This window comes from Acipenser ruthenus, chromosome 4 (assembly GCF_902713425.1).
Source record: "Acipenser ruthenus chromosome 4, fAciRut3.2 maternal haplotype, whole genome shotgun sequence".
Lineage (NCBI taxonomy): Eukaryota > Metazoa > Chordata > Actinopteri > Acipenseriformes > Acipenseridae > Acipenser > Acipenser ruthenus.
Window position 1 is genome coordinate 56,102,564 of NC_081192.1, and position 24,003 is coordinate 56,126,566.

Genomic DNA, 24,003 nt, shown 5'->3' on the forward strand with positions numbered 1-24,003 from the left:
TATGTTCTATTCTCAGTAGTACAGTGCCTTGCGTAAGTATTCACCCCCCTTGGACTTTTCCACATTTTGTAGTGTTACAACCTGGAATTAAAATGGATTTAATTAGGATTTTTTGTCACTGATCTACACAGAATAGTCCATAATGTCAAAGTGTGGAAAGAGATCTACATATTTTTCAAAATTATTTACAAATAAAAAACTGAAAAGTCTTGATTGCATAAGCATTCACCCCCTTTGTTGTGACACCCCTAAATAAGCTCTAGTGCAACCAATTGCCTTCAGAAGTCACATAATTAGTTGAATGGAGTCCACCTATGTGCAATTAAAGTGTCACATGAGCTCAGATTAAATACACATAAGAACATAAGAAAGTTTACAAACGAGAGGAGGCCATTCAGCCCATCTTGCTCGTTTGGTTGTTAGTAGCTTATTGATCCCAGAATCTCATTAAGCAGCTTCTTGAAGGATCCCAGGGTGTCAGCTTCAACAACATTACTGGGGAGTTGGTTCCAGACACAATTCTCTGTGTAAAAAAGTGCCTCCTATTTTCTGTTCTGAATACCCCTTTATCTAATATCCATTTGTGACCTCTGGTCCTTGTTTCTTTTTTCAGGTCAAAGAAGTCCCCTGGGTTGACATTGTCTATACCTTTTAGGATTTTGAATGTTTGAATCAGATCGCCGCGTAGTCTTCTTTGTTCAAGACTGAATAGATTCAATTCTTTTAGCCTGTCTGCATACGACATGCTTTTTAAACCCGGGATAATTCTGGTTGCTCTTCTTTGCACTCTTTCTAGAGCAGCAATATCCTTTTTGTAACGAGGTGACCAGAACTGAACACAATATTCTAGGTGAGGTCTTACTAATGCATTGTAGAGTTTTAACATTACTTTCCTTGATTTAAATTCAACACTTCTCACAATATATCCGAGCATACTGTTGGCCTTTTTTATAGCTTCCCCACATTGTCTAGATGAAGACATTTCTGAGTCAACATAAACTCCTAGGTCTTTTTCATAGTTCCCTTCTTCAATTTCAGTATCTCCCATATGATATTTATAATGCACATTTTTTTGCCTGCATGCAATACTTTACATTTTTCTCTATTCAATTTCATTTGCCATGTGTCTGCCCAATTCTGAATGCTGTCTAGATCATTTTGAATGACCTTTGCTGCTGCAACAGTGTTTGACATTCCTCCTATTTTTGTGTCGTCTGCAAATTTAATGAGTTTGCTTACTATACCAGAATCTAAATCATTAATGTAGATTAGGAATAGCAGAGGACCTAATACTGATCCCTGTGGTACACCACTGGTTACCTCGCTCCATTTTGAGATTTCTCCTCTAATCAGTACTTTCTGTATTCTACATGTTAACCACTCCCTAATCCATGTGCATGCATTTCCTTGAATCCCTACTGCGTTCAGTTTGAGAATTAATCTTTTATGCGGGACTTTGTCAGAAGCTTTCTGGAAATCTAAATAAACCATGTCGTATGCTTTGCAGTTATCCATTTTCAATGTTGCATCCTCAAAAAAGTCAAGTAGGTTAGTTAGACACAATCTCCCTTTCCTAAAACCATGCTGCCTGTCTCCCAGGATATTGTTACCATATAGGTAATTTTCCATTTTGGATCTTATTATAGTTTCCATAAGTTTACATATAATAGAAGTCTGGCTTATTGGTCTGTAGTTACCTGGTTCGGTTTTGTCTCCCTTTTTGTGGATCGGTATTACGTTTGCTATTTTCCAGTCTGTCGGTACAACCCCTGTGTCAAGAGACTGTTGCATGATCTTGGTTAGCGGTTTGTAAATAACTTCTTTCATTTCTTGAGTACTATTGGGAGGATCTCATCCGGCCCAGGGGATTTGTTTATTTTAAGAGCTCCTAGTCCCTTTAACACTTCTGCCTCTGTTATGCTAAAGTTATTTAAAATTGGATAGGAACAGGTCGACATGTCGGGCATGTTGTCTGTGTCCTCCTTTGTAAAAACATGTGAAAAGTAATCATTTAATATATTTGCTATTTTTTTTTCTTCATCTATGATTTTGCCATTTGTGTCTCTTAGACATTTAACCTCCTCTTTGAATGTTCTCTTGCTGTTATAATATTGGAAAAATATTTTGGAATTGGTTTTAGCCCCCTTAGCAATATTGATTTCTATCTCTCTCTTGGCCTTTCTAACTTCCTTTTTGACTTGTGTTTGCAGTTCCAAGTACTCTTTCTGTGTACTGTGTTTTAGGTCCCTTTTAAACACTCTGTAAAGTGCCTTTTTTCGCTGAATATTTTTTTTAATTGATCTATTAAACCATTTTGGCCATTTTGTTTTAGATTTAGATTTGTCTACTTTTGGGATGTAACTGTTTTGCGCCTCTAGTACTACATTTTTAAAAAACAGCCATCCTTTTTCTGTGGATGTTGTCTCTATTTTACTCCAGTCTACTTTTGTTACGTCTCTGTTTCATACCTTCATAGTTTGCTTTTCTAAAATTCTAAACTTTAGCTTTTCATTACTTTTGGGGTTTTAAAAAATATTTCAAATGAGACCATGTTGTGGTCTGAGTTTGCCAATGACTCTCTGACCTCTGTTGGGACTGGGGCAGAGGTTCACCTTCCAGCAGGACAATGACCCTAAACACACAGCCAAAGGTACACTGGAGTGGTTTAAAAACAAGAACCTGAATGTCTTAAAGTAGCCCAGTCAAAGCCCAGACCTCAATCCGATTGAGAATCTGTGGCAAGACTTGAAAATTGCTGTTCACCAACGGTCCCCATCCAACTGGACAGAGCTTGAGCAATTTTGCCAAGAACAATGGGCAAAAATTGCAGGATCCAGATGTGCAAAGCTGGTAGAGACTTACCCAAAAAGACTCACAGCTGTAATTGCTGCCAAAGGTGCTTCTACCAAGTATTGACTCAAGGGGTGAATACTAATGCAACCAACAAATGTCTTTTTTTTGTTTAATTAACTTTTGTGTCACAATAACAAATATTTTGCATCTTCAAAGTGTTATGTTGTGTAAATCAAATGGTAAAAATCCCAATTAAATCCATTTTAATTCCAGGTTGTAACACTACAAAATGTGGAAAAATCCAAGGGGGGTGAATACTTAAGGCACTGTATTGATAGATATCTTTAAAAAAAAAACATATTTTATTATATTTATTATACAATCCATGTGTGATAGGGGAAACTTGTGTTGGTTATCAGGCAATGACAGTGGTTGGGTGAGGGTGTGTCACCTCTCTCTCCGAATGGTTAGGAGGCGGGTCTTGGGGGGGGGAGGTCGCTCAACCAATAAAAATGACGCTTTGCTATTCCTTCACTCTTGCCCTTCTAGGAGAGAACAGCGGGAGCTGGGTTCGTAAACCTGGAGTAAAGACAGGAAAAGAACGCCTGTGTCTGGAGCAAGAGAAAGAGGCAGGCAAGCGTGGCTAAAGAAGACAGCCGTGATATTACCAACTAAATTTCACATCCCCGTACTGGAATGTTATTGTAGTTTAGCTGGGGAATCCTGGGCAACCCCGTGAGTGTTAGTAAGGGAACATTCTCTACCAGCAAATCCTTATGCCTTTCTAATGTAATGCCAATGGCTAGCGAAAGGATGGTTTGGACACATACTCGTCCATCTTGCTGGTGGGAAAAGGTTGTGCTGCATCACTCTTTCACAGATCTGCAGTGGATACAGTCCTTTTGTGTCAACAGGGCAACATTCAGCATTATAGTGGAACTGGTAAAGGAAGATATGCAGCCAAAAAGGAATTACGTACGGCCTCCTGTGTCAGTGGAAAAAAGTGTGGCGATTGCTCTGTATAGGCTGGCATCTTCAGAGTACAGGATAGTTGGCAATGTGTTTGGAGTGGATAAAACCACAGTTCATCACTGTATTTATAAGTTTGTCAACTCCCATGTTCAGAGGCACTTCAACACGTACATAGCTATGCCAGATGTAACTGAAGCAAAAAGCATTGCTGTGCAGGACCGTCCTGCTTCTCCTGAACGGCACCTCCTTGCTCGTTCCTACAGGTAGGACTGTTTCAATTTTTTAATTTGTCCCTAGCTTGTGGGACTGTGCACTCTATTCCTCTTTCTGAAAGGGCATCAACCACTTGTTGGTACACATGCTTGTTACGGTGTTTCGGGCGATGGAGCTCGCTCAACACATCCAAGTCACTAACTATACTTATTAATGCCCGGGTTTCCTCATTGCTTCAGCGATTTTGAGTGGAGGACAGACACGCGTTGTCTTTGGACATAGCTGGGATCAAAAGCAAGGGAATTCAGTTACAGACATTTATTAAGCAGCTCACTTGCTCTTCGTGTTTAACATTAGCGTAGTTTTTACAGCAAGGGTATTCTCAAACAGCTGCTATACAAGTGTACACTGCAGTTCACGGTAAGTGGTTTTATACAGAACTGTAAACCCACAAAAGCTATACAACATATGGGCAGCAATGTGGAGCAGCAGTGTGGAGTAATGGTTAGGGCTCTGGACTCTTGACCCTTGAGCAAGGTACTTTACCTAGATTGCTCCAGTAAAAACCCAACTGTATAAATGGGTAATTGTATGTAAAAATAATGTGATATAACATGGATAAGGGTGTCTGCTAAGAGATAAATAATAACATGACAGGCCAGACACAGCAAAAAACAATAATAAAAAAAAGCGGCCTGCATTATCATTAAGGTGAACTACACCACTGCTAACCATAAAACCGCCCATCAGCCACTTACTTTCTGCCATCTTGGAATCCACAGTAACAACTGACCCGCTTCTTTGCAATATTTATAGTGATGTCACTTAAGGATAAACAAGCTCACTAACATTTACACGTGAAATGCAGGTTTCCATGTGAAACTGGGCGTGGATTTTAACGTTTTTCGTCATTTACACGAGTAAATGAGATTTACCTTATCCCTGTCTTTGGGCCTTTTTTTCCGGTCACAGACCTGATTTACACGAGTAATTCTCCCAAACGTGCACGCGCAATGCCATTTCTCATGTAAACTGCCCCGCATGAAAACCCCATGATTAATGTTGTTCCCCATTGTAAACAAATAGCAACTACACCATTTCCAATTGTACTTTTTTGTAATTGTGTTTTTTGTGCTAAATTACTAAACATTTACCTGAAATACGAATCAATCAATCATCAATCAATCTTAGCTTTAAGCGGGAAAAACCCTTGAGAACAAATTCTCATTTGTATTTATTATTATATTTAGGGTTGCTGTTTTTCAGTGTCACTTAGCTCCATTGTCTATATTCCTGTCTGCTTGTAACCAGGAGGTCACCAGTTCAAATCCCACCTAAGCCACTGACTCATTGTGTGACCCTGAGCAAGTCACTTAACCTCCTTGTGCTCCGTCTTTCGGGTGAGACGTAGTTGTAAGTGACTCTGCAGCTGATGCATAGTTCACACACCCTAGTCTCTGTAAGTCGCCTTGGATAAAGGCGTCTGCACAACCCAGTCAGTTCCGGGAACCAGGGAATAAATTCCTCTTCAAAAACTATAGACCGTTTTACTCCAAACTTATTTAATCCATTCAAAACCAAAACAAAGGAACCAGCATGTAGTACTCCCACCATTACAGTTTGAATTTCACAAAAACTCCACACAGACAAATATCACTTCCATTTGCCCTTTTATCTCTAAGAGCACCCCTGCAGACTACTACAAACTGCTGCTGCAGAGTCACTTACAATAGGACCTCGGTTTTACGTCTTATCCGAAGGACGGAACACAAGGAGGTAAAGTGACCTGCTCAGGGTCAGTGGTTAAGCTGGGATTGAACTGGGAACCTCCTGGTAAGAAGCCCCTTTTGTTAACCGCTGGATCACCAAACCTCCACAAAATAGAAGGTTGCATTGGCCGGGCACTATTTGTACATGTATTAACATTAATAAAGACTAGTCACTTGTTAAAATGTTGCACTCTCATTTTGCCGTTCTTCATTCTGCTTTCAAATGCGAAAGTAAGGACTTGGACGATTTAAAAGCTGGTTTTGTTTCACAGCAAAGCCCCTTTAAATTAAACAGATTTTATTATTATTATTACTACTGTTATTACCTTTTATATCATGGTCTGGTCTCACTAGTAACTCCTTATAAAAGTTATTTTAATCTGCAATCATATAAATCTATTTACATGTATTCACCAGGACAGTTCGAGACATTTCAGATTTTACAGACTCCTATTACCCCAATGCGTTTAAAAATACAGGTTTGTTTCCTTAATGTATTGTGATGATGGAAGTCTGTAAAACCTGAACTGTCTCAGCCTGTCCAAGTTAACATGGAGCCACCTGGTCACACTATTTAGGCATCTTTCTCTTGGCGGATGAGGGATCTCTGTTATTAATAACATTGAATGAAAACAGCAGGCTTTATGTTGTGGGAAAATAGACCAACAAAAGTAGATATTGAGTTATAAATGATCATGCTAAATAAACTAATAATAATAATAATAATAATAATAATAATAACTCAAAATATCTACTTTTGTTGGTCTATTTTCCCACAACATAAAGCCTGCTCTTTTCATTCCATGTCACTGTAAAAACGTCATCAACTCAGCCAAACTGAATTTAAATCAGGTTGGTTTCAAGGTGGTCCATGTGTAAAGCACCCTTCATTTATATACACAATCCAACAGAAAAGGCGGTCACATTAAAAAAAAAAACACTCCGGTTGGGAATTAATTTTAATTTTACATGCTGTCATTTCGGTAGCCTCCAGTAGCTTGCTTTTTTTATTATTTATCCTTGTAACACGGGGTCTTAGTATCTGCTACTTTAGTTGTGGGTGTCCGCTGAATGAGGAGAGAGAGACAGAGGGATGCAGTTGACAACGCCACTCAGGCATCCAGGTTTTATTAAAGTAAACAAAAAAAAAGTTGCAGTGACAGGTGGCTGCCACTAGGGTACCAGCAATGATAGCCATAGTGCAGGAGGACATACACAGACAGAGTGTAATCAAAATGAGAGCTCCAACAATGCAAAACAGAATACAGTGGGAACACAGCTAAAAACAAAAGTTTGCCAAACACTGGCTTAGCGCTGCTCGCTAAAAGGGAGGTCCCGCTCCGGAACCTACTCTGACACACTAAAATAAACTGTGGTGGGATAAAAATCCCCTAAATTAATCCCTATACAACTCACTTACACTGGCTCTCCACACAGTAGTGAGGCTGCATGCTTGCTGAAACTAAAACAAAAGAACTGGCTTTCCAGCTCCTTTTTTATACCATGTGGCTGGGCTTAATTGATCATCAATTAGTCAATAAAGCCCCAGCCACATTCTGCACATGGATTTGGCAGAGTTGGATTTAACCCCATCCCTGCCAAACTTAAATTCAAAACTTTAAAACTTTATGTACAACTGCAAAATCCTGCCATATCTAGTGCACACTTAAATTCTATATTTTTTTAAACTATACATATACACAACAAGGGGTCCATTCGACAACTAACCCGCTCCCCGCAATAAACACATGGGTGGGTGGGAGGGAACATTGGGGCTCAGCCGGCCTCTATCTAATACCAGACGGACTGGGTTGCCCTCAACCACTTGCACATCCTGCCGTCTGATACCAGTTGGCCCCAACATTAGCTCCCTGATAGTAACTGGGTTTCTATACAGTTTAACCCCCAGAGTGACCTTTGGACTATAAAGGGGTGCCCGTTTAACCTCCACAGTGGCCCCTGGGCTATAAAGGGGTGCCCGTTTAACCCCACCAGTGGCCCCTGGACTTCTATAAAGGGGTGCCCGTTTGACCCCCGGCTTACCCCTTAACGCCAGTGTCCCCTCTGTCTATTTGTGGGTCCCCGCTGGCAGCAACGCAGGACTCTCCGGCGAGGCTGGCAGTGGAACAGGATCCTCTGGCGATGGCAAGCAGGTCACCCAAGGCGACCGCGGCAGCAGCGGACCCTTGGGAGGCAACGCCGGCAGCAGCGGCGCCTCGGGAGGCGACGGTGGCAGGGGAGCCCCCGGCCAAGAAGGCGGCAGCGGGAGTTCCACTTCTCCCTCTAGCGGCGATGCTGGCTGCGAAGGCAGAAGTGTCTTCTCCCCTTCTGGCTGCGAAGGCGGCAGGGGCTCCTCCCCTTCCCTCAGCAGCACTACCGGTGGCTGCTGAAGGTAATCCACTACTTGCCCTCATCCCCCCAAAAAAATTTCAGGGGGGTGAGGCCTTAGCTCTTCCATCAGGGGATCATCCCCCCCTGTAAATCGCTGTGGCAACGGTTCTGGGCACGGCCATGGCTCTTCCTCCTGGGACAGCAGCTCTTCTGCCTCGCTCTGGACCTCAAGCTCCTCCCACTCTAGGTCTGTGTCTGTGTCCTCTTCCCGGTCATGGCAGTTAGCCTCCACATGCCCATACTCCATGCAAATTGAGCACATGGGTGCACCGGCCCAGGCCAACTGGGACTGTTCTGCCTCCCACCGCTCTCTATGGATCCGGTCAACCACCCTGCCCATGGCATCCAAAGCCCCTTTTAGTGCTAGATAGTGCCCACGGATCCCCTTGAGCTGGGCTTCTGAAGTCAGGTGGACGAAATCCACAAGCATCTCCACGTGGATGGCCCCCAGGTATTTCCTTCCCTCCGTTTCTAGCCACAGCAGAGCTCTGTGGTCCAGAATCCAGGCCAAGGAGATGTCCATGTCTCTCTCTAGTGGGCTGTCTTGCCTTGCCTCGGCAGGACTCTGCGGATCCCAATTCTAACACCAAGTGTAACAGGGGGTCTTAGTACCTGGTTGTGGGTGTCCGCTGAATGATGAGGAGAGAGACAGAGGGATGCAGTTGACAACGCCACTCAGGCTACCAGGTTTTATTAAAGTAAACAAAAAAAAAGTTGCAGTGACAGGTGGCTGCCACTAGGGTACCAGCAATGATAGCCCTAGTGCAGGAGGACATACACAGACAGAGTGTAATCAAAATAAGAGCTCCAACAATGCAAAACAGAATACAGTGGGAAAACAGCTAAAAACTAAAGTTTGCCAAACACTGGCTTAGCTCTGCTTGCTAAAAGGGAGGTCCCGCTCCGGATCCTACTCTGACACACTAAAATAAACTGTGGTGGGATCAAAATCCCCTAAATCCCTATACAATTCACTCACACTGGCTCTCCACACAGTAGTGAGGCTGCATGCTTGCTGAAACTAAAACAAAAGAACTGGCTTTCCAGCTCCTTTTTTATACCATGTGGCTGGGCTTAATTGATCATCAATTAGTCAATTAAGCCCCAGCCACATTCTGCACATGGATTTGGCAGAGTTGGATTTAACCCCATCCCTGCCAAACTTAAATTCAAAACTTTACAACTTTATGTACAACTGCAGAAACCTGCCATATCTAGTGCACACTTAAATTCTATATTTTTTTAAACTATACATATACACAACAATACAATACATTATATACACGTGCAGGGCTTTTGCCCTGCCACAATCCCCAATCTGAAATGAATAAAGAAAAAAATACTGACCTACTGTATTTTCATAACACAAGTTATGACAAATGTGCATAACATTTATTAGTATGACTTCAATTTTCCACACTCCGGGTTACATAGCAAGACCTGTGCCACTGCCATCTTAAGACTATATAAACTGTTGTGGTTTCAAGTATCGTTGAACTTCAGTGCATTATTAAGTTCAATGCTCTGAGTTTTCCTTGTTCCGCCTTTCATGCATATACAGTATTAACAAATACAAAACTAGCAGGACTGTAGAATAGTTTGGTACAGAGTAGTGAATCATTATAATTGGAAGTGTACAAGTACTGTACAGGTAGTATAAATACACAGTGACATTAATATTATAATAAGGACGCTGCAGATCATTTGAGATTCTTGCTGGATTGATCATCTCCTGTACGCTTAAAATAGGGCGAGTATTTTGTGGGGTACTTATACTTCAAACTTGTAGCACTTTTTTATAGAGCCTGCTACATTGATTTTAGTTCAATAACTATAACTCCTTTGGTTTGAATGAGCATGAACTATCATGACGTAAGAGCAGAACCCCAAACTAAGTGCCTTTTAGCAACGCTCTGAAAATATGCACGTTTGGCCTCAGCGCTTCCTACTGGTTTGTTTAATGCATTTTCTGCTCCCACGTTATACCTGGTGGCAAGAGTAATACAGTGCAGCTGACTTCATTTAGTCAGAAAAAACAGGATTGCAAAGCTGCAACATTTTTGCATTGTCGCACTGCAACAGTATCACAACATTAAATAGCTGGCTGTGGCTGCCATTGTATGATTTTAAGGCAGTTTCAATTTGTATTTATTTTTTTTAAACTGAAAAAAGATGGTTGTCTCACGAACAAAGATTCTTTCTGACAAAAGAAGATTGGACTCTCGTGAAAAAGATTATTTTGTTTGTGAGGTCTTTTTTCGTGCTCATAAATCTAACCTGAAGACCAGTACTGAGCATGCTCAGAATCCAAAATTTGTGCCAGTGAAAAGCACTATTGTGGGCCAGTCCCTTTGTACCCTGATATTTTTGGCCACTGGAGAGTGACAAAAAAAATAGCAATGGCTCATGTCAAGAGATCAAACCCACGAGACCACACACCCAATTTTTTGTGCAAATCCCTTGAACAGGGTCAATGTTATTAAAGTACAAAAATACTGTGCCACTGTAATATATATAGACTGATCCTAGTTTACTAGTTTTCATTTATGATTTGGTGTGTGCTATAAACACTTGTTAAATATATTTTAAGGTAAATATTTTCGGTAAGTAAAAAACAGTTACAAAACAATTAAGAAAGTAGTTTTTAATTTTTAAACAAAACTGCTGATTTTTATAACAACTTTAACTATATTATCTATATTATATATATATTTTTTTTTTCTTAGAGTGTTCTAAATCACCCATTTATTACTGAAAGATGCAAAACATGTGAGGTGGTTTAAAGGCACTGGCATTACTTTGGGGGTAAAATGTTAATCTGAAATGCAAAAACATGACATGTATTCCAATAAATGTGATTTAATTTGTATTAAAATGGATTGTATTAATTATTGATCATTTTAAGGTAACACCTGATACAATATACAGGAGTGCTAGAATGCTCTGCCACCCAGCTATGCAAATTCCTATAGAGAACCCTGCTACCTGAATGTGTAAACGCTGTAGGTCTGTTACCTGGAGACAGTTTTGTATAGACTATGCTGTCGGTGGAGACTGGTAGAAGGTTTCTCTGGCTTGGGTACACTCTCTTCCTTATGCAGAGTGGAAGATCCCAGGGAGTAGATAGGTAGGTTTGCATATGGCTTCGAGGGCAACCTCATCTGTATCAAAGGAAACAAGTATAAGAAGTGTGGTCACAAAGAGAGGAGCTATCCACACATACTAAGCCATACTACAGCATATTACTCACATACATCCCAAGGTATATCACTTTTTCCCTTGTGCCAATACAGATACTTCTGTCTAAAATATATTTTAGTACCATTTAATTATTAGTTGATAAGAACGTTAGCATTCCATGTACTGTATCATTTGCGTGATACTACTTGTGGTAAACAATGTTGTTACCTTGTTTTATCACAATTGGATATGTGGTTCTCTAGAGACAAGCCCAAATTTAAGTGTGATAAATATATGCACATAAAGGCAAACATACTGACAGCTCTTTATATCTCCAGATTTTCATACTCTCAAAAACATACAACAGAAACAAATCACAATTGAATACATGGTTATCTAGATATATGTAAAACTGTAAAGTGAAGCATATGAGCATACACAACGCCTATCCCCATCTCAAATTACAAAGATTTTGTACTTACCTTCTTACAACACTGTGAACACACCGGCCTAAAGAGGGGGAAAAACATAAAAGTGAAAACATTTACATTTTTAGGCCTCAGTGTACAATGATCTTCCTGATGATAGGACGTTGGTTCGTTGATTTCCCTATTTCCGAACACTGCTAGTCTATCGCTGCAGCTAACAAAATTATGTATCCAATTATTATGGATGTAAATGCTTAAATGCATAATATTGGAATGACTTAAATCTGGCAAAACCACAGTATATTTTTTATTATTATTAGGCTTCTCATGAATGGTACATAGTACAGCATTTTTGTACATAGTGCGCTCATGTCCACGATTGATTCTACTTAAGGAAAAGTTGATCGGTCACTGTTGCAGTCTTATCTTTTGGATAATAACTGGTCTCAGCACTTTTATTGAATTAATTTTCTACATATATCTGGTAAATAAATTACCTTTTGCAAAACTGGCAGGTGTAGGACCAGGTGAAGAAGGAGAATCTCTTCGTTCGGCAGCAGAAACACAACTATTAACAGGAAAGGATGTATAAATATACACAGTGGCACATGCATGGCAGCATTAACACAATACATGGAAATCAACTTTATGATCTTAATTTATATGATACATATTATTCAATATATGCTTATTTTCACCTTGGATTGTAATTTTAAAAGCATTTGTATTGTGTATCTGAAACATAAATATAAATACATATATACAGCATGTATTTATATAATTCAATTTAGTTTTTTTATTTAAATTTAGAATGTCCAATTACATTCTCATACTGCAGCAATTCCCCACACAGCTCAGGAGAACCGAAGATTAGTGGGTGTACTCCGATCCCACGACCAAGCCAACTGCCTCTTTACACCCAGGAACTCGACAGTGCATGTCAGCAAGCTACCAGCCTCATCAGGAGACACAGTCCCTGCCGGTTTGCTTCCCTAATCTGCATTAGCACCATAGCCAATGCATCGCTTCCTCTGGAATCCCCCAGCGAAGGCGGTGACATTGTGAAGCCAAAATGTAAACCTGTACTCCTCTGTATACCCTGCACCACACAACTGTTCTTCAGGTGTGCCAGCTGGGGACCCCAATGTATTGACTGTTACTCTATAATCTGTATTAACTGATGTTTCAGTTTAGGCACCTTTATCACCTGTTTCTTATGTTCTTATGTTCTTAATGAGCAGACACCTCAATTTAGGGCAGAACATAGTCTGCACAGTCAACCCAACTGACCTTTCCTTTCTTCAGTGCACTGTAGACATCTTTATACTGCTGAAACTTCTCCAGTTCAGCCTTCACCAGGACCTGTCTGATGTGCATCACCTCTTCTACAGTCAGAGCCAGACATTCGACTGGGTAACAGAACTCCTCCTGCAACACACAGGACAGATTACCAAGGGACCTAGCACACCTCCCAGGCTCCTTGGGATTTCAACTCCCAGGTTAGTAAGCAATAATCCTGGGCCATCAAAAATATTGCTTTATCAAAAAGATTTTCATAATCAGTAGTCAGTCAGGTCTAAATATTTCTCAAATAGTAAAAAGATACTTTCGTAACTTCCCTAATATGAGTCTCAAATGATCAGGATCAAAGATGACCCCCAAACTTTAGGGACAAATATAGTTGGGTATCATCAGCATAGCAATGGAAGGTCACTCAGTGTCTGCGTATAATGCCACCTAGCAACAGCATATATAATGAAAACAACAAGGGACCTAGAATGGAGCCCTGTGGAACACCACAGACAGCTTCCGATAATGCAGATTTTACCTCCTCAATCGTGATGAACTGAAACATATCTAAGAATGGTAGATTGGAGGTCTATAGTTATAGAGGATTTTAGGGTCCAAATTGTGTTTCTTAAAGGGTACCTGTACTGGTAGTGAATATAGAATAATTTCAATAGAAAACAAGTGGCTGAAAACTATTGACACAATTTAAAGCTCCTGCTCGGCCAATTTACAATATAAAAGCATTAAACAACATTAAGCTTTTATGTATATTGGGTCTGTCATATGGTGCACAGGATATGATGGAATTTATCTGACTATGAGTGAAAAAAGTGAAATAGATGAATTGTTGAGGTCGGACTACCCCAGTTTAACTTTGTCAGGCAGCGATAGTGAATATTCAGACGAGGATAACGAGGAGTCTGCAACAAGCCTAATCCTAGAGAAATGAACCAAGAAGGCTCCAAATACTTGGTACACTTGTAGTAAATGTGTTTAAATGGAAACACTGCTGCAATAACTTTGATCTATTTAGGATTCCAAGGCACAACGGCTGGGAATCCTATTGTTATTGTAAGGATTTTTTATTATTATTATTAGGCTTCCAAGCCACAACGGCTGGGAAGCCTATTGTTTTTGTTACGATTATTATTATTATTATTATTATTATTATTTTTATTATTATTAGGCTTCTCGGCCATTCTGGTTGCACCTTGAAAAAAGTGAACCTGACTCACTCCAGTACAAGGCCCTCCAGACCCAAGAGCTCAGCCCTGAAAAGAGTCCCCTATGCCAGCTGGCTTTGAAGCTCATCACACTGACCCCCTCCAATACTAACTCCAACCAGCTTCAGGTCAGCACTGCTTACCAGCCCCCAATCAGAGTAAACCAAATTATAAAACAAACCAAAAACTCCTATCTGGAACACTGGGACACAGAAATAAAATCCCAAAATAAACTTGATTGCTATCGGGCCCTAAAAAGAAACTACAGCCTAGCAGAGTATCTCTCCACTGTCAGAGATACGAAGCAGAGACAGATCCTGACCAAGTACAGGCTCAGTGACCACAGCCTGTCCAACCACTCTCTGCTTGACCCTCTCCAATCTGGCTTCCGCTCTGCTCACTCCACTGAAACCGCCCTTCTGTCTGTCACCAACTCACTTAAGTGTGCCCGAGCTGCCTCTCTCTCCTCTGTCCTAATTCTCCTCGACCTCTCTGCTGCCTTTGACACTGTCGATCACTCTATTCTACTATCATCTCTTGCTGACCTGGGGATCTCTGGCACTGCTCTGGCCTGGTTCTCCTCCTACCTCTCCAACCGCACTTACCAGGTAACCTGGCGTGGAGCAACCTTCACACCTCACCCTCTCTTGACTGGAGTCCCCCAAGGGTCAGTCTTGGGTCCTCTCCTGTTCTCTCTCTACACCCGCTCCCTGGGCCCCCTCATCGCATCCTATGGTTTCTCATACCATTTCTATGCTGATGATGCTCAGATTTTCCTCTCCTTCCCCACCTCTGACTCCACCATCTCCTCCCGTATCTCTACCTGTCTGTCTGCTATTTCCTCCTGGATGCACTCGCATCACCTCAAACTCAACCTCTCTAAATCTGACCTCCTTTTCTTTCCCTCCTCCTCCCCCTCCTCTGATCTCTCTATCTCTGTTCCTCTGGAATCTACCACACTCTCTCCCTCTTCCTCAGCTAAGAACCTTGGAGTCACCCTGGACCCCTGCCTCTCTTATTCCCAGCACATCTCCACTCTGGCACGCACTTGCAGATTCTTCCTGAGCAACATCCGAAGAATCCGACCCTTCCTCACCAACTATGCTACCCAGCTCCTGGTCCAGGCCCTGGTACTCTCCCGCCTAGACTACTGCAACTCCCTCCTGGCTGGCCTCCCTGCGTCCGCCACCCGTCCGCTCCAGCTCATCCAGAACTCTGCTGCTCGCCTGGTGTTCTCTCTACCTCGCTTCGCCCACGCTACTCCACTACTCCGCTCGCTCCACTGGCTCCCGATCACCGCTCGCATCCAGTTCAAGACTCTTGTACTAGCCTACAGATGCCTTGATCAGACTGCACCCAGCTACCTCCAGACCCTCATCTCTCCCTACACCCCCACTCGACCTCTCCGCTCCGCCTGCACTAGAAGACTGGCTCTACCTCCGCTACGCTCCCCTGCCTCCCGAGCCCGCTCCTTCTCCACCCTTGCTCCGCAGTGGTGGAACGACCTTCCTACAGATGTCAGGACTGCCCAGTCCCTGACCACATTCTGGCGCCTCCTTAAGACTCACCTCTTATCTGCCCCCTATTTTACTGCATTTAATCCTGTACCTCAGAATATTGTAATCTGCCAAGTGTTTATCTGTAGTATTTTGTACTTAATCATATCCTGATGTAACTATCACTATTTAATCATATCCTGATGTAACTTTCACTATTATCTGCTGTATTATTGAATTGTGGTTTGTCACACTTGAGAATTATTGTATTTCTTGTTCTTATTGTATGACTTATATTGTAACACTTGAATGTATTTGTATTTGCTTGCGATTGTAAGTCGCCCTGGATAAGGGCGTCTGCTAAGAAATAAATAATAATAATAAAGAGACAGGCAGACACAGGCAGACCTGGCTGCCCAGAGAAGATCGGCTCTGTGGTCACTGCGAGACAGGAGAGGTGGAAACTGAGATGCACTTTCTCCTACACTGTATAAAATACAGCCATATCAGAGAATCATTCTTCATTAAAATACAAGAAAAATATCCTCTTTTCAGACAAATGGCAGACTCAGAGAAACTTGCTGTCCTCCTAGGGGAGGGACACACAGCTCCACTGGCTGCCAAATATGTAGCCACCTGCCACAACCTGAGGGGCACGCAGTGACGGCACAATTTAATAGTTTCAATATCATTATTTCAATATTTCAATTTCTGTATTATTATTATTTATCTTCTATTTTATTTATTATTATTTTGTTACCATTGTTCCTTGTTTGTATATAGATGCATCTGTTCATAATATGTATGTATTTGCTTTGGCAACACTGTGGAAAATAAGTCATGCCAATAAAGCACTTTGAATTGAATTGAATTGAGAGAGAGAGAGAGAGAGAGAGAGAGAGAGAGAGAGAGAGAGAGAGAGAGAGAGAGAGAGAGAGAGAGAGAGAGAGTTGTTTGTTTGTCCATTACGCCTTTTTGTTTTGTGTTTTGTAATTGCTTATTTGATTTATTAAATACGCTGACTGCCCATCCATTGTTTTGGTTTCAGTTACTTCCTGGTCCGTGACATCACCACACCAAGCCATCCTGTCACAACTGGACATTGCAGCCATCAATTCCTTCGTTTTGTACAATGAATGCACAGGGGAAAATATCAGTAGGAGAGAACTCTTATGATGCTAGCCACGGAGCTTTGGCAGAAACATTTTGATCAGAAAACTGCAAAGCAGCAGGGAAACGCAGCTCAATCTGGAAACAGTGCGCATCAAGTGACACAAGCAACAAAAAAAACAATGCCAGGTAACTAAATGCAATACAAATCAAACTTTTTTGATATCTGTGTCAAGTATCTGGTTATTGCACAGGACAAGTTCACAAGCGTTACATCTGTGTGGATTGTGTGAATATGGGGGCTACTTTAAAGTATGTTTCCCTGAATGCACATTCCCGTTACACAATGTGAACTGAGTTATTTTCTTTTTTGTTATTGTTTTATAAATAATTTTCGATTTTACAATTGTGTATGTAGCACTACATATACCAGTTTACAGCTGGTTACACAATATTTTGTTTTGAAATCTTTATTTTATTATAGTTTTCATTTTTTGAAGTCGTGCTATGCAGTAATGTGAAAAAAGCCTTTTATCTTATTTTTGTAAATAATGACTTAGTTTTTACAATTTTGTAGGTACATATAGCAGTTTACACTATCTTCTTTTGAAATGTTTATTTTATTATAGCTTTTCGGTTTTGTAAGTCATGCATTAGGCCCTATATGTGCTAATTTCGAAAATAAAGCCTTTTATATTTATTTTCCATTTAAATACGATGTTTCTGCTATGCAAATGTTAGATATGATGTTCATAAATAAAACTTTTGAGTTGTGTCTGATAGTTTGGGGGGGGGGGCACTTTGCAAGCGTATCTTTCTTTAACTGGTTATTTCAGTTAAATAAAAGTACATACAGAACTGTTAAGAATCGCTTGCTCTATAACAGTGTTTTATAATTGTAGCTGACCAGCTTCTATGCAGTAATCACCGCCTTTTCCACAGCTCAATGCTTCTGCCATAATCTTATATCTATTTAACCTCATCTTCTTACCTGTAGTATGCCACTATTAGAACAAAAACCGAAATATCACTGTGTTTTGCATTAACCAGCAGAAAAAAAAAATGTAAGTTTGGTCTTTAACTACGGGGTGGTACAAGGTTGCCTTCTTGTGGTGAACTGTACAACAGTCTCTGGAGACAAAGACTGCTTTGGAAAATCTCGCAACAAGAGGCCGCTTATGGCCATGAAAACTCAGCATATACTGCTTAACACTATTATCACATCTAACAGTAAATTATATAATGGTTAAAAAAAGTACGGTGCCCAGTTTATTTTTAACAGTGTAAAATTGACATTTTTTATATTATTTGAATTTTATTTTCATGAAATTACTATACTCTCGGGGTGTACAGAAAATTGACAGCCGGGGTATTTAAAATATGCAGCTGAAAGTTCCACAGCGCGAATTGCACTCCCACAACAAATCACAAGTATTTATTAAAATGAATACTAAATCAACATTTATAAAATACTAACCGTTATCCTACAAAAAACACACACGATAAAATGATGCTTTCCAATTAACAAAATGTTCGTATGATTTCCATTTTCACAAGTCTCAAACCGTATCTTGTTCTGCTGTAAAGGCTTGGAAGCCTTAATGTTGCCTGCAACTTCTAGTTATTATTATATATTTTTTTCCTTCCACCTAAATTACAAAAGCCTATAACTTTTAAACGGCTGCACCAAAACTCACGAAATTTGGCACGGATGTAGAGGACGATGGGATGTTGTGCCGTGGTAAATATGGCGGCCTTTGGTCACATGGTGTGGCAGCCATCTTGGATTTAATGAAAAATTTGGGAAATTTTCAAATGTTGTCTTCTCATGAACGGTAAATAGTAGAGCTGTGAATAATGTTGTACTTAGTGTGCTCATGTCCACGATTGATTCTACTTAAGGAAAAATTGATGGGTCACATTATGTGGAAGCTATGTTGGATTTTGCGTAAAACGCTTAAACAACATCTCCTCATGAACCCTTTGGCCGATTGACGTGAATCTTGGGTATACGTTATCTTTGTAGTGTCCTCTAAAAAAGTTATTCAGGAAAAGTTCCTACATGAACAAAAATGGTTGCCATGAGCCAATCAATATGGGTGATATGCCAGTTTTGCCCAAATTTTACCCTGAAATGATACATTCCCACCACTAGGGACAGCTGTTGCCATGGAACCGTGAGTACAGTCTTGGAAAAAATATTTTTGAAAGCAGCCATTTTTTCCTGGTGTCTAGCAGATCAGTTTCACTAACTGGTGTAACTTAAACCACAGTAATTACACTGGAAAGGCTGCTATTTTACACACACTACAGTATAAAAAGACACATACTGTAAACTAAGAAAACATTTTTTGAAGAACTGTTGCAGCTGCATCAACGCTGGGAAAGAAATGCACCACACGCGCACACACACACACACACTAAGTATTAGAAAAATGACTAATCTCTGCCCTAATGTTGTTTGTTTATTTAAAATAACCTTGTGGGCATGCAGGCATATACTGAAACACACACTAATTATTTGAAAAAATATATGTGATCTCGTTCTGTATAGAAATGTTTTGTAATCAGATTTTTTTTTTGAAATGCTGTTGTAACTGAACAGAAGGCAAAAAAAAAAATGGCACTATTATTTTGAAACCAGAAGACAATTGTAATAATAAAATATTTAATACATGAGCTTGACAAGTCACACGAATACAGTTTGCTTAAAAATTGTCATATAATTATTTTTCCGACTGAACTGTGATCAAACACAGTCACAAATCCTGAATCTGTTGCAAGAAAGCCGCGTGTGTAACCCATTGAAGAGACGTATCTTTCATTAACTAGTTATTTTAGGTAATGAGTGGTATAGACAGAACTGTTCAGAATCGCTTGCTCAATTAAATACAATTGTAAGAAGATCGTACGGTTATTCACAGAGAATCCCTCCCAAAACAGCGGACATTTTAGTATAATAGGAGCTGATCAGCTTGTTCTGCTGTAATGTTGTTTGTTTACTTACATAAGAACATAAGAAAGTTTACAAACGAGAGGAGGCCATTCAGCCCATCTTGCTCGTTTGGTTGTTAGTAGCTTATTGATCCCATAATCTCATCAAGCAGCTTCTTGAAGGATCCCAGGGTGTCAGCTTCAACAACATTACTGGGGAGTTGGTTCCAGACCCTCACAATTCTCTGTGTAAAAAAAGTGCCTGCTATTTTCAGAGTGTCTCCTATTTTCTGGATATCCTGCATATCCTCGAGGTTACTTAAAATAAGCTCGAGGATATGCAGGCTTTACAGAACTGTACACATACTCTCTTGCTCTCACACACACACACACATACATACTAAGTATGAGAAAAATGACTGTGATCTCTGCCCTGATGTCGTTTGTTTACTTAAAAGAACCTCGTGGACATGCAGGCATATGCAGAACTGTAGACATACTGATACACACACATTAATTATTTAAAAGGATTATTGTGATCTCAGGCTGTAAATGTTTTGCAATCAGATTTTTTAAAAAAAGCTGTTGTAACTAAACAGAAGGCAAAAAAAATGCACTATATGTTTAAACCAGAACACAATCTAAATAATAAAATGTTTAATACATGAGCGTTACACACGAATACAGTTTGCTTAAAAATCGTCATATAATTATTTTTACGACTGAACTGTGGTCAAACACAGTCAAACACAGTCACAAATCCTGAAGCTGTTGCAACAAAGCCGCGCGTGTAACCCACTGAAAAAGGGGGGGGGGGGGGGGCAACGACTTTGCAAGCGTATCTTTCATTAACTAGTTATTTTAGGTAATGAGTGGTATAGACAGAACGTTAGGTTATCATCATAACCCTGGTTCTCTGAAATAGAAATATTAACCATCACTAATGGGTTATTAACCATCACTAATGGGTTTTTTTGGCGGTGGAGGTGGGGAGAGAGAAGCCACTTGAAGGTGGAGCAACAGGTGCTTGCACCAGAGCAGGTGCCTGCACTGGCAGAGTCCGCTCCTGCAACAACTGGGTCAAAGTTGACTGCTGTTGCTGGAACATCTCACACATATACCGCCAGCGGTCCGATGATTGGGACCTGTGCCTTCTCTTCATACTCCTTGGGGAAGGAGAAGCAGCAGGAGAGGAAGAGGGTGAGGAGGAAAAAGTGGGACGACTCCTCCTCCTCCTGTGCTTCCTGGAGGCGGACTCGTTGGAACCACATGCCCTGGCACCGCGCTCATCAGAGCGAGGCCTCTGGCTAAGCTCCCTGGAATGGCTGGAATGGCACTCCCTGGAGCAGCGCTATCCAGAACTGCAGTCCCTAGAGAGCCCCCTATCACTCGACTGGCGCATAAGCCTGGACCGTAGTGATCACTTGCTGAAAACAGCGCACTGCACACAAAAGGCAGGGTCCGCCAGAGCTCGTTCTGCGTGTTCCTGACCTAAGCAGCGCACTCATCTTTCGTGGCCATCAGCTGCTGGCAGCTTGGCGCCACAGTCAATGCAACTGTGAAACATAGTAGTGTAGGTACCGAGACATTCGTATCAACAGACTTAGTAAAAACTAGTCTGGGTACCCAATGTAAAGTATTACCTACAGTTAGCTGAACGTGGTACTGAGTGTTTGTTCTAGGTACTGAGGGAGTTGGTACCGACAGACTTAGTATAACTATTCTGGGTACCAATAAAAATATTACTGCTATCAAGTCTAACCAGTTAGCTTGGTACTGAACCTGGTACCGAACGTCAGTTCTGGGTACCGTTGGTATCAACAGACCTGGTATAAACCAGTCTGGGTACCAAATATAAATACCTACCGTCGGTACTGAAGGGTAGCGAAAAACGCGGTAGCATCAGTACCGAAGCGTATGCAAATGCGGTAGCGCCACTACCAAAGCGTACGCAAACGTGATAGCGTCAGTACCGAAGAGTATGCAAACATGGTAGCGTCAGTACCAAAGACTATGCAAATGCGGTAGCACCAGTACCAAAGCGTACGCAAACGCGATAGCGTCAGTACCAAAGCGTATGCAAACATGGTAGCGTCAGTACCAAAGACTATGCAAATGCAGTAGCGTCAGTACCAAGCGTATGAAAACACGATAGTGTCAGTACCAAAGCGTACGCAAACACGATAGCGTCAGTACCGAAGAGTATGCAAACGTGGTACGTCAGTACCGAAGCGTATGCAGACGCGACAGCGTCAGTACCGAAGTGTATGCAAACGCGATAGCGTCAGTACCGAAGCGTATGCAAACGTGGTAGCGTCAGTACCGAAGAGTATGCAAATGCGATAGCGTCAGTACCAAAGCGTATGCAAACGCGATAGCGTCAGTACCGAAGAGTATGCAAATGTGGTAGCGTCAGTACCGAAGAGTATGCAAACGCGATAGCATCAGTACCGAAGCGTATGCAAACGCGATAGCGTCAGTACCAAAGCGTATGCAAACGCGATAGCATCAGTACCGAAGAGTATGCAAACGTGGTAGCGTCAGTACTGAAGCGTATGAAAATGCGGTACTGAGACACGGTACTGTCTCAATATAGAGTCAATAACTCAAAGGTTGCGTCAACTCTGGTACCAAAGAAGAAAAAACGCTAACCTTGTGCTAATGCACAACAGCAGCCAGCAATCCCACAAAAAAGCAGGAGATCTCACGAAGAGATGCACGCTAGCTAACTGTACAGTCAAGAAGACTGTGTAACTGTGGAATGAGCAGCACGAGTACTACACTCAGTAGATCCACAGTTACAGGTTATCCTCAAGCCTGAAGATAATCTCTGTACTACTGCCGTAATAGTGTCCTGTGAGCCTACATAACTCGATCCCATTTTCTGTAAGATAAAGAAAAACAAGGGAAAGGGTATACAGTAATGTAAAACAGCACTGAATACACAAAAATAATAATACAACAACAAAACTATCTCAGCCGGGATAGAACTTTTTTTTTTTACTGGAACAGAGCCCTGTCCAAATGAGAGTTATCTGCCGTAATAGTGAACTAGACCCGGGGGAGGGTGAACACAAGTCGCAGGCTCCTGCTGCCGCACTGTCAGTTCGGGCTGACTAGATCAAAAACTTGGCAAATAATTATTTTAAACAACGGTAGCGACGGTGAGTAAAACACTGTTAGAGTCAGAAAAACTGCAAAAACAGGTTAAACAAGGCAATACTACTAAGTAATAAGAAGTACTTAGCTCAGATGCTTTCACTCTTAGTGATAAAGAAAAAAGAATTTGCAAATGGCTGCAATGTGCTTTTGTCGGGGCAACTCACGTTGCGTTATGCACTCTCGCGAGAGTTTTTTTGGCATAATGCTTTTCAGTTCTTGGGTTCTTAAATAACCCATTAGTGATGGTTAATATTTCATACTTGAAAGAGAACTGTTCAGAATCGCTTGCTCTATTAAATACAATTATTATTATTTGTTTATTTAGCAGATGCCTTTATCCAAGGCGACTTAGAGACTAGGGTGTGTGAACTATGCATCAGCTGCAGATTCACTTACAATTACGTCTCACCCGAAAGACGGAGCACAAGGAGGTTTGGTGACTTGCTCAGGGTCACACAATGAGTCAGTGGCTGAGGTGGGATTTGAACCGGGGGCCTCCTGGTTACAAGCCCTTTTCTTTAACCACTGGACCACACAGCCTCCATTTGTAATGAATATTGCACGGTTATTCACAGAGAATCCCTCCCAAAACTGCAGACATTTTAGTATAATAGGAGCTGATCAGCTTGTTCTGCTGTAATGTTGTTTTGCTTACTTAAAATAACCTTGTGGATATACAGGCTTTACAGAACTGTACACATACTCTGTCTCTCTCTCTCTCTTACACACACACACACACCAAGTATTAGAAAAAAATACTATGATTAAATAAAAAATGACACACGATTAAATGATGCTTTCTAATTAACAAAATGTTGGTATGATTTCCATTTTCACAAGTCTCAAAACGTATCTTGTTCTGCTGTAAATGCCTGGAAGCCTTAAAGTTGCCTGCAACTACTTCTTATTATTTTCTTTCCTTCCGCCGCAATGGTAAATCTTTAACAGCCCATAAATTGAAAACCGTTGCACGTAGAGACTTGCCGTTTGGAATGTTGGTAGATACCTATGGGAAGTTGAGTGAATGGGTCACATGGTTTGG

At 41.1% G+C, this 24,003-nt stretch overlaps 1 protein-coding gene across 2 annotated transcripts in view; it reads right to left on the bottom strand.

Annotated features, from left to right (window-relative positions):
* Positions 1–24,003, bottom strand: part of LOC117400553 (protein spire homolog 1) — a 267,989-nt gene that overhangs the window by 13,520 nt on the left and 230,466 nt on the right. For both annotated transcript variants that reach the window (XM_034000695.2, XM_034000694.2), the window contains 4 exons: positions 13,037–13,174; positions 12,244–12,314; positions 11,801–11,828; positions 11,154–11,299 (listed from right to left, as the gene is read on the bottom strand). In XM_034000695.2, the coding sequence (XP_033856586.2) occupies positions 11,154–11,299; positions 11,801–11,828; positions 12,244–12,314; positions 13,037–13,174 (383 nt within the window). The remainder of the gene's footprint in view (positions 1–11,153; positions 11,300–11,800; positions 11,829–12,243; positions 12,315–13,036; positions 13,175–24,003) is intronic.